The following is a 12,482-nucleotide window of genomic DNA, read 5'->3' as shown; positions in this document are numbered from 1 at the left end:
TCTGTTTAAATATTAATAAACGCGTTATAAATTCGGAAATAGAAATTGCAAATGAATTTGATAAATACTTCTCCGAAATCCCGATTGTCACGACCAAATACCTTAACTCTTCGCCAAAAGCAGCATATGATATGCTTAAATTACACGTACCAGTATCTTCTACTGACTTGAAATTTAATTATGTTACAGGTAGCGATATAATAAAAATCTTCAAATTAATTAACCTAAAAAATACAAAAGACCTATGGGGCCATTCGACTAATATTGTTAAATACATACTTGACATTATAGCACCTGAATTAGCAATAATATTTAATGAATGCATAGATGAGGGTGTGTTCCCTGACCTCATGAAATACAGCAAAGTTATACCTTTGTTTAAATCGGGCAGTTCTTTTGACCCTGCTAATTTCAGACCTATTTCAGTGCTGCCTGTTTTTAGTAAAATTTTTGAAAAACTTTTGCTTCAACAGCTACAAATGCATTTTTGTAAATTAATGAACAAAAATCAGTTTGGTTTCACTAGGGGCTTATCAACAATTAATGCGGGTACTAGACTCATTGAGCACATCTTTGACGCCTGGGAAGAGTCACAGGATGCATTGGGCATTTTTTGTGATTTGTCAAAAGCATTTGACTGCGTCCACCATGAAACTTTACTCCTAAAACTAAAGCATTATGGAGTGAAAAATAGAGCCCTAAATCTATTAAAATCATATTTAAGCGAAAGAGTTCAGATAGTCGATGTAAATGGCAAACGGTCTTCGGGTAAACCTGTGGGAATAGGTGTTCCACAGGGTTCTATTCTCGGTCCTTCCTATTTCTTATATATATTAACGACCTACCGTTTGTGGTAGATGATAGCCATGAGATTGTATTGTTTGCTGATGATACTTCACTTATTTTTAAAGTGAAGCGACGTGCGGATATTGATGACGAGGTAAGCAATGCACTCTCAAAGATAGTACGTTGGTTTGACACGAATAATCTGCACTTAAACAGTAAAAAAACAAAGTGTTTACGGTTCATTACACCAAACACAGCGGAGGTACAAACCAACGTACTTATAAATGACCAGAGATTGGAACTTGTGGACACTACGGTCTTCTTGGGTAGATAAAGCTTGACGTTAGATAAAAAGCTTCAGTGGGGTCCACATATTACCCATCTAGCAGATAGACTCAGCTCTGCGGCATATGCAGTTAGAAAGATTAGAGAGTACACGAATGTTGCGACCGCTAGATTAGTGTACTTTAGTTATTTTCACAGCATCATGACGTACGGTATATTACTATGGGGTCATGCTGCTGACATTGATATAGTGTTTGCACTGCAAAAGAGAGCTGTTCGTGCTATATATCAGCTTGGTTATAGACAGTCTCTCAAAGAAAAATTTAAAGAAATAAATATTATGACTGTTTATTGTCAGTACATTTATGAAAATTTAATATATGTTCACAAAAATCGTCACCTTTTTGCTCTTAATAGTGATTTTCATTATATAACACTAGAAATAAGGGATTGCTTGTAACTAATTCTAGTAGGCTTCATAAGATACATAATAGCTTTAAGGGTAAATGTATACACTTCTACAATAAAGTCCCAGCCACTGTTCAGGCATTATCTATAAATAAATTTAAATGTTTTATAAAGAAATGGCTCTGTCGTAAATCCTATTACTCCACTGCTGAATATCTAAATGATCGGACAGCCTGGGACTAGATTGTGATTATTTTATAGCGATAGAAATAACTGTACAATATTGTATATTTTTATTGAAAAGAGCGCAGAAAAAAGAATGCTGGGAGAGTTTCTTGCGCCGCTTCTTCTCTCTCAGAGCGCCATTTGTTTCCGAAGCGGTAGTAGTATCTAGTAGTATAAGAAATGACATCAAAAAGAATTCTAAAGGAATCAATTTTGAGAAAATAAATGCCTTTTATGCCTTTAAAGCAAATATTTTATCATTATATATGGTACAATAATTGACAAGTCCCCAGACAAGACCCGCTTGTGGACAGTTGACAGAATGGGACAGATGAAAGGACACAGTCAGAATTGAAAACAATAGAGTAGATCTTTTTAACCGAATTCAAAAAAGGAGGAGGTTCACAATTTGTCGGTATGTTTGTTTTTTTTATGTTTTCAGAACTTTCGACTGGGTGAACCGATTTTGATAATTCTTTTTAATTTTATTTGAAAGCTGGTGTAGTCCTATTTTAATTTGGTCTAGATCTGCCAATGACAACCATGAGAAAACCATTAAAGACTTAAATTTGCTATAGGTATGTGCGCAACATATTTACAAATACTTAACTCAATATCGCGCCAACCGATTTAGATAAGGTTTGAAGGTTCTGCTTATGAGATCCATGACAAAATAACGGAACTCTTCAATTCTTAGGAGCATGAACCTTTTTTATGCTATCTGGATGTTTCAGTCACCTACCGTAACGTCGTTATGGTCAAGTAATTGTCGTAGTAAAATATGATGATCAATGGAACTCTTTAACGACTTACTTTCATTGCTGCATTGCAAAATTTATTAGATCTATACAAATTTAGACCAATTATTAGTTAGTGTAGTTCAGGTTCACTTAAAATTCAATAAAAACAATAATCGTTACTAGAAGAAGATTATTTAATAAGATTTTATAAAAATACGCAATTATTTTTAAACTTTTAGTCTATATGATATCAATTGTTTTGGAATAGTGTTTTTGAAGCCGGTTGTTTTTTTTTTGTCAAAATTGTTTTTAAAGACCTGGTGAACAATGATTAGTAACATTGTATTTTGTGTATTGTGAACGGCTTACATAGTATTTACACGTTACCACGGAAGTATCGTTACCAAGTGATAATTGATACTTATTTACATCGCAAATATGTAAATGCTACTATTTTTCAGCTTTCCCGTACACAAGATAATGAAAGAGAATTGGTGCTAGAACTAATTATTTGATGTAAATAAAAATATTATATTTGAGTATTAGTTTCTCTCGTATAGTATTAAATCCAAATCCCTTTAGAACGCAAAGAAGTAACAAAAATAAACACAAGCCAATAAGTAAACATACAAACTTTGCTCTTTATAATATGAGTGTGATTTTTGATTAGAAACGTAAAAAACGTCCGACTGAAGAGATCTTGATCGGAACGAACGTAAAAGTTTAAAAAAATACCTAACTGCTACTCCACTGATGGCACTGTCCAAGTCGGGTTCTAAATTCAAAATACGCAGCTGAAACTGAAATAGTGTTTACAATGCTGCATATTGACCAATAATATTTTAAACAACTGGAGTAAACGCAGAAGTGTATAGACATAGCAGTTGAAGGTTATTTTGGTGTCATTTGTGGCATGTGCCATATTTCGGCTTTGATTTTGTATGAGTTGCATTGTCTATATGTATAGAACGTCATTGTGTTCCACAGTTCCTTCATTTGAATTGCAATGTGGGCAAATTTTATTCTCAACAATACCCAATCTTGCAAGGTGTGACGCTGTATTAAGGCCAAAACGCAATCTATTTATCGAGGTAATAAAATCTGCTGCAATCCTTCAATTCATTGTACCAGGGCCTAACAGGTATGCTTTCTTGTATGCAGCGATACCATTTTCCTGTATTATCTTGGTCTTTCTTCCATATTTCTAAAAATAACTTTTGAATTTCATTGTCAATATATTGGAGACAATCAGTCAGGAAACTATATTTTTTACATCAAATAAATGAATATTTAATACCTTCATATGCAGTCTTATCAGCCATTTCGTTACCTGTTATATCTTTGTGTGATGGCAGTATTAACGAATAATGAACTGATGTGGAAGTAAACACGAGTATAATATATTTAGAATATAATTACAATATGAAACAAATACGGAATCGAAACATAATTCTTTCAAACTGATGTCAACACGTAAAAACATTTGACAATTATATCGTTCGTTTACCAAGAAGGTGCGTAGGCTAAAGGCTTACTACCTTCTTAACATCCCGTCTCATTTTTGGCTAGGCTAAGCCTATAAGAGTGCTCAGCTCTTTTATCCGGGGCTTGAATAGCGGCTTGGTTAGGAAGTCAGCGAGCTGTTTCGCTGCATCTACTTTAAGGACCTTAAGTCTTCCTGTAGTCACACACTCGCGTACAAAGAAATGTCGTATCTGAATGTGCTTCGTCCTCTGGTGGCTTTCATAAGGTGGGTCATGGGCTAAGCATATCGGAGACTCACTGTCTAGGTAAAGTTCTACATAGACATCCCCAGTCACCATAAACTCCAGAATTCCCTTGAGCCATATGATCTCTCTGGCCGTTTCGCTGGCTGCCACTATCTCCGCCTCTGTGGAGGAAATCGCAACTGTAGTTTGCCGCTTGCTTTGCCAGGCGATTGCTCCTATCGAATATATACAGACCATTCCAGAAGTAGATTTCCCTGTGGTAAGATCTCCTCCATGGTCTGCATAACTATAGCTTTTAATGCATCTATTTGTTGCAGTGGAATATTGGTATGTTATACCATAATCAATGGTCCCTTTTATGTAGCGAAAGATCCTCTTCACTGTCACCACATCTTCGGGATTGGGATTGTCTAATTTTCTTGAGACAACACTAACAGCGTAAGCTATGTCTGGTCTTGTCCCAACAGCTAAATAAGAAAGTGCCCCAACTGCTTGTCTATAATGGAATAGAGCTGCTTCTTTCTCATTATTTTGTAAAGTAGCGTCTTTGACTATCGGTGTCACAGCAGCTTTACAGTTTTGCATGTTAAACCTCTCTAGGAGACGCTTCTAATAACTCTTTTGATCAATTTTAATTGATCCATCATTATACAAATTATTTAAGTTTTCTTTAGTGTTAATTCCGCCAATATTTGTTTTTAAAACAATTCGACACGTGTTTCGCCTCTACACGAGGCATCCTCAGGACGTGTTGTCTCGCCAAAATCTGGTCTGGTTTGAGTCTCGTGCCGTTATGGACAAGATAATCATGTTGACATTCTTATTGTCATTTTTTGACTTCTTTGGCCTTCCATCACTTATCCATTTCTCACATTTACTTACAAAGTGACCGAGTTTGCCACAATAATTGCACCTTTTCTTATCTTTTCGCGTCTCTACCTTGCTTTCTTCTTTGCTGTTAGCTTTGACTTCCTTCCTTCCTGTTTTTACCCATAATGCGTCAGCATTGCTGCTGCATTCATCGTTTTCTTCTACTTTCACAAGAACCTTCTCATGAGAACACAACTGGACAGTCAGGTTATCAACTGTGCATTCCTTCTTCGTCATCAATAGCCAGCTTGATTTGAACATCATGTATTCCGGCGGTACTGTATCAAGAATTTTGTAGATTAACAGAATATCTGGCAGATCCTTTTCCAGTTCCAGTCCGAAATATGACTTGCCATATCATGCGTAGTGTCTCTCTTGTATGAGAAGAAAGTTTGGCACAACTCGTAGCTTTTATCTACTGTGCAACCTCCGAATAGTCTGTGTAACTCATCCCATATATCTTTTGAGTAGTTGAAGCGCATCATTTTCTCTAGTATGTCATCTTGTAGATTTGATATCAACAGGACGCATATTACGCTATCGAGCTTATCGTATTCCTGTACTTCTTTTTCATACCTCGTCTTGTCTTCGAGTGTGGCATTAGGCAATAGTGTTGGCCTAGGTTTCTTTCCTTCCAACACATCTCTTGCCCCTGGTAGCCCATTTAGTACCATGAAAACTCTAAACTTCCACGTATTGAATTTCTTGGCATCTAAATCCCCAATTCGAATCTTGGAAACCTCTGCAATAGATTTATCCATCTTGACTGCAGGTCCAATTTTGTCAAATTATTAGAACTATGCCAATCTATAAACGCTCTGCTACCATATTAACGAATAATGAACTGAGTTGGAAGTAAACACGAGTATGATATACTTATAATATAATTATAATATGAAAAAAATAAGGAATCGAAAAGTAATTCTTTCAGAAAGATGTCAACACATAAAACATTTGACAATTATAACGTTCGTTTACCAAGAAGGTGCGTAAGCTAAAGGCTTACTACCTTCTTAACAGTAATGTTGTGTCATTTCCTTGATTGCCGAAATTTTCAGTGCAGCCCTGTTATTAAGTAAGTATTCACTCACTTGCTAAATAAGTATCTGGAATATATCTATATAGGTATATCACTTCACACTTTACTAGAGGGAGATAACAAAAGGTATGCGCGCGCATTCTAAATATAGTTCTCATTTTTTGCAACATAAAAAAGTATAACATTGTGGCGTAAAAGTATATTAAAATAAAATAATGCTGCATTCAGGTATTTATTCAAAAATTAAAATAGAACAGGGATTGCTTGTATAATTTATATAATAAGGAAATCTGTACACTTACATTCCGATTATGTTTATTGTGTATATTTTTCATAATTTTTATGTGCAACTTAGATCAAATAATAAATAATGTACCTTTTTTAATAATTGTAATTGAAATATATATAATTGTATATCAGTCTTTGGTAGCTTGAGGACTAATTATTTGTAATGGCAGCAGTTTGTATAATATTAAAATTTAAAAAAAAATAGTTTTAATTCTTATGATGTAAATAATAAAATTATATTAAACACAAGCTTTATAAAATATTTATTTAATACACCTAATAAAGTCATCTTATATAGTGAATTTCTTTTTACATTATTACATTATGAAACACTATAATGTCTTATATAATCAAGCTCGAGTGGATGTAATACAGGTGCTGGTATTACTAAACTCTGTAACGGGGGACCTAAGTCATAATTCTGCATTTCACCAAGACTCCTGGCAACTATTTTTTGATCAGGTGAACCAATTCGCGACAGGCCCACAACTAGTGTCGATTTAGTTATATCTGTAAAAATAAAACACACATATTTACTGCAATGCATAAATAAAGTACACTAACTACGGAACAAAAATTCCCGCCCTAACCATAATTGTCCTGTCGTGGTATAGATGCCTGCGGGAATCGCTCTAAACACCAGTGACTTGGCGCACGCGTAATCATATCGAATCTGGACTGATTGGTAAACAGCACAACAGAACAGACCAACCATTGGTTATCTTCCCAGACCAAAATATGTTCACCAACCCCCTATAAACTTACGAACGGTCTACGGCCTTGAACGATAGCTTCGTGCAGTGTTCTCCCTCAAAGTTTGGCAACTCAATACTTCACCCGATTACCTGATTTTAACCTAGATATCACGTAGTAGCCCAAGTTTGGAACATGGCTATTGCCCTAAACATTTCCTGTTTCGTAAATGGAGCCACTGCATATGATGCAAATAACTAAGTAATAAATTCGAAATTTATTGCTTCATTATCAATGATAAAAAAAATGTATAGGTAGGTAATATCATTATAAATTAATTTATAATTCGAAATTAGGTTTTAAAACTATAATTCGAGACTAAATATTATTTGTTTGCGATCTTCGTAATTAATTCCACGTACCGTCGAGCAGTAATATTTTAATAAAAATTAATTTTAAGTTCTTTGGAATCATCCAAAATGGACGACAAAATAAGCTTTCGCAAAATCCTGTCAGTATTTTTTCTGTTTATTTTTTATTTATCCTGTCAGAATCATTGGGAGCAAAATTTAAAGAAATTAACATCTTGACTGTTGCTTCTCGATATATTCTTGATAATGTAATGTATTTTCATAGGCACATGTGAATTTGCTAGAAACTGTCATAATCATAATGTGAACACCAGAAACAGACATAACATTTAATGTCTACTACTCGGCTACATCTTTTGTGGATTGATGTATATGTTTTTTCAACAAGATCCCAGAAAATGTTTAAAGTAAAAATATTAAATAATAAGTTTAATTGTACAATATTACTTTGTAAACATATTTTTTTGATGAAAAAGAAAGCCCGCTGAGTTGCGCCCATTCTTCTCAGGTCTGAGGCATTCGTTTTGGTATGGGTGGTATGTTTTGACTTTCAATAAGTGATGTCACATCCTATTCTAAATAAAAATATTTGAATTTTAGTTTATAAACTTTATAAAAAAATATCCCTATATGGTGTTGTGTACATTTCAAACAAAACTATAAAACTATTTTGTGAGTTAGTGAAAAGAACAGATTTTGAACATGTGAACCAATTAATGGTAATCATATACCACAACACAGTGCCGGACAGAGCTGATTTTTGCGTTAGTATTGATAGCTGTCATTGATAGTAATGTGCGATACAGACATAATGTTATGTCTGTCTTGCACTTACTCTGCATCAGTTTGTAGTGCCAACAAAGATTTCTGTGTAACACCGTAAGTTTTCATTGTATACCTATTACTTAACAAAAAACTATCTCATTTAATAAAGAAATAGTTATCAAAGCCATACTTGAATTTTGTCGTGCTTCAATAATTTGCAGCAGCTGGGACGAAGCTTCACTCACTGTCATGAACTTTGGATTCATGTATTGTCGGATCTTCTTTGTTAAGGATTCTTCTGTAGGTTCTTTCACTTTAATATCTGTAACAGAAAAAAACAAAGTTATTTTACCCGCCATTATTATTAATTCCCGAAAATAAACTTAGAGGCAAACATTTTATGGATGTTGAGGCAACTGCATTTTAAAAGGCCGTCAAAGACACTCCTAAGGACGAATGGATAAAGTGCTTTTCTCAGTGGTTCCATCTGATGCAGCGATGTGTTGACGTGAATGAACTAATGATAGCTATTTTAATCAGTTTCGGATTTTCCTATAACTTTCAGTCTGAACCTACTACCTGCGATAGGGCAGTCTCACATACTCACCTTCTTTGAACACAATCCAAGGCGAGGTCCTTGGAACACCAGCTTGTTGCTGAATGAATAAGATTGCACAGAAGGTCACTCAACTGTGTGATGGACCGCCCAGATCAATCAGAAGAGTGAACTTATATGACTAACAAAGAGATGGCGAAAAATTGCATTACATCTGCTCCTTTAAAACTCCTTGATAATCACAACCACTGTGTCTTGAGCATATCGAACAAGGAGAAGGAGAAACATATATGGAGGTACTTATACACACAATAATAATTATTTTAACATAAAAGTATACAAATGCAGTAAGCAAGTAAGGTTAATACCTAAGAGACAGAGGGTGTGTAAGTTTCTTGAAAAATTACCAACAATCTTATCAAAAAAACTGCTTGGTTTCCATGTCTCAGTCCAGTATGGAATTGAAACAGTCTCTCCAAAATTATACAATTGCAATCCACAGCAACTGACAGCATTAATTATTGATGCATTGTGAACTACCTAAAACAAATAATTCTTTAAATCTTAACCAAAAAATAATATAAAGGATTATTAATACTTTAAAAAACAAGTCTGAGCCAATTAAAAAAAAAAGCAAGCTAATAATTAAAAAAAAACATTAATTCATACACAAGAGTAGTAAACAAGGACAATATTTCACAAAAATGCCATTCATCCGTAAATATCACAATCAGGGGCGGATTCCAGAAGAGAGTTGAGAGCCAGAGAGTCTGTGGTGAGTTGGTCCGATCCACACACAGACACACTGGACTCACGGAAAATCTGTGTCTGCATCTCAAGCAATAATTATCCAGTGCAAAGATTCTACACAGCTCATCATGCAAACTTGGCACATCTATATTATGTCTGAAAACTTTGCACATAACTTTGATCTGCTGCACTTTTACTTTTTTCTAGAAGGTGTTGCACCTTAATGTACCCACCATAAATTTTGTGGGATATGGTTTTCAAGATGAACTGCTAAAATCATATAGTCTTTATGACAATCAGGGATGTCATAAAAAAATACTTTGATGTGGAATCCACAAGCACACATAGCCGTTTCCAGCATGCTGCACACTAAAGCATCAAATAAAAGCCATATTTTCTGTTTAGTTGTGAAGTCTGTGAACAGATCCAGCTAACTTCAGGCCTAATTAGCCGCCAGCTCTTGATATACTTAGAGAGACAGATCTGATCAGTATGGTTAAGGTGCTCATTTAGCCTTAAATATTGATTGGAATTAATGGAAAAGAGGTTGCAAATTAATATATCAGTGAGTGCTGGTATAATGGTAAGTGTTAAAAAATATTGATCCTACACCTAAACTAAGTACACAATACTATTATTGTATTATATGGGATGAAACTTCTGCGCACAGCTAGTTTTAAAAGTCGTAAAAATTTTAAATCCATTGGTATGAATTTGTGGGTGGGAAAGGCGGTGAGGGGGGTCCCCTTTATCCTCCCCAGCACTCCCAGGGTGAGGAAACTTTTAGTTTCAGATTTAGATTTATTTTATATCATAATCTCAAAATGTTCAAACATTAATAAATAACATTTAAATAACACAATTTCATTATTTTTATTAATTACTTAAGTTCGGTATATTAGTCTGAGTCTTATCTAGATTGTGTTTTCTGAAATATTACTATAAATACTGGTTGTCGCCCATATGTATTAATGTTCTAACTTAACCTAACCTACCTTTATTTTGTATCAAAAATCGTGCCAATGGATTCTAAATCACAGCATTAAAAGTTTGTTTCCTTGACATTTCCACATAACTGTTTTCTGTAAGTACCAATATTATCTGTAATCTATCCCCCTTATTCATAATAGTCTGCTAACTTAAAGCATTGCTAATTCTCACTCTGTCTTCTTCTATTGACCTAAGTCAGAATGAGAAAAAACACTCCTAAGCAGCTGTTTAAAGAAAGGGGGTTAGAATATAAGCCATAATATATAAATATAAAATAAACCTCTGTTTCAACTCCCAACTGCTTTGCTCTCAGTAACATATCCGTGTGAGTAGTAGCTCCCAAGGGATCTCCAACAACAAGTAATGCTACATCAGTATGAATTGCTTCCTTCAGGATATCATCGATATTACTTTCGCATAATTCACGGTCGGCAATAATTACCGGTCGCCCATAAAACGCTTCCTTAAACAATTTAATATTGTTCAAACCAAAATAGAGAAACCAAAACCACGTTTAATATGTAATATTTTGTATATTTACCAGTACTTCTTGACCTACAGTTAAAATTGATGTGTATGCTTCAAGTAAAACTTTATTACATTTCTTAACGATTTCTAATCCTCTTACGGTTATATCTTTAGCATCCCCAAGTCCTAAACCAACTAGATAAAACATTTTGGATTATGTTTTGTACTTTTTTTCATTTTTTCTTTACAAATAATATAAGCAATAAGCACAGTTAGCACTGCATCATACACACAGAACACCAAAGAGAAATTAAACTTGTGATTTTTACTCAGCTTATTATGATTAATGATTTTGACGTTAGGACCAAAGAGAATATAATCATATTATGACATAAATGCTTGTATGGACAAAAAAATAAATAGCAAGAATGAAACATAAATTATTGTGTGTGTAAACAAATTGATTAAAAATAAAAATAAACTATAACGGCCTTACAAATAAACGTGGTATAAAGTTATAGTTGAGTATAAAACAAGAATATGCAAAATGCTTACAAATAAACTGAAAACTGTTAGGACCAAAGAGAATATAATCATATTATGACATAAATGCTTGTATGGACAAAAAAATAAATAGCAAGAATGAAACATAAATTATTGTGTGTGTAAACAAATTGATTAAAAATAAAAATAAACTATAACGGCCTTACAAATAAACGTGGTATAAAGTTATAGTTGAGTATAAAACAAGAATATGCAAAATGCTTACAAATAAACTGAAAATAGTATTATACTGACTCTCACTATGACACATGAGTTAAAAAAGCTGTACCTTTTTTTTCACACTTACAGACTAAGCTTCATACAACCACTATAAACGGTTGCACGTCTCCATTGATCCGGGGCATGTGTGAGTGTCCACTAGCCACTTGTTCTTATTGCGTACGTTGTGAAACTGATTATAAACAAGTTACAAGAATTAGCGCGATACATGTATTGTTTCATTTATTGCAAGCTTGGACATTTTAACATAGAAAGTGATATAATATTATTAATATGGTTGGTTACTGTATTGTATGCATAAAAAATGCGAGAAAAAATAAAAATATATCATATTATGTTGACTATCACATGGTAGATAATAGGTAAGCAAATATTTAATAATATATTTATTTGTATGATCCTTTTGTGTATTGGAAGAGATTACATCGCGGTATGTTTTCACCATTTTATTATTATTTCAAGGTTTTACTAAACTCTTGTTAATCGGTTAGTTGGTAAATAACCATGTAAGTATTTGTTTTAATTCAAACTCTGAAAGAAACGTTTATAACACTTCACGATAACTAATTAAGCTTAACTTTTGGACACCAACATAACTTCGGTGAGAATGCAATAATATGACATTATACATAATCTGACTTGCAGCCAGGATTATCTCTTCAATAGGGAACTTTTATTATTTCATTAGTAGCATGTAAAATTAGTACAGTAGTAAAGGCTTTTAATTTATAATAC

At 33.8% G+C, this 12,482-nt stretch overlaps 1 protein-coding gene across 1 annotated transcript; it reads right to left on the bottom strand.

The window, feature by feature from the left end:
- Positions 1–6,617: 6,617 nt before the first annotated feature.
- On the bottom strand, positions 6,618–11,268 carry LOC126972567 (diphthine methyl ester synthase). Its single transcript, XM_050819423.1, has 5 exons — positions 11,038–11,268; positions 10,777–10,959; positions 9,125–9,296; positions 8,391–8,522; positions 6,618–6,881 (listed from the first exon to the last, which is right to left on the bottom strand). Exons 1-5 carry the CDS (start codon positions 11,170–11,172, stop codon positions 6,694–6,696), a joined length of 810 nt encoding a protein of 269 aa, XP_050675380.1. The 5' UTR covers positions 11,173–11,268; the 3' UTR covers positions 6,618–6,693.
- Positions 11,269–12,482: the final 1,214 nt, after the last annotated feature.

The sequence above is a fragment of the Leptidea sinapis genome, chromosome 26 (genome assembly GCF_905404315.1).
Source record: "Leptidea sinapis chromosome 26, ilLepSina1.1, whole genome shotgun sequence".
NCBI classification, from domain to species: domain Eukaryota; kingdom Metazoa; phylum Arthropoda; class Insecta; order Lepidoptera; family Pieridae; genus Leptidea; species Leptidea sinapis.
Note: the sequence above shows the minus strand (reverse complement) of the source record. Positions and strands in the feature narration are given on the sequence as shown.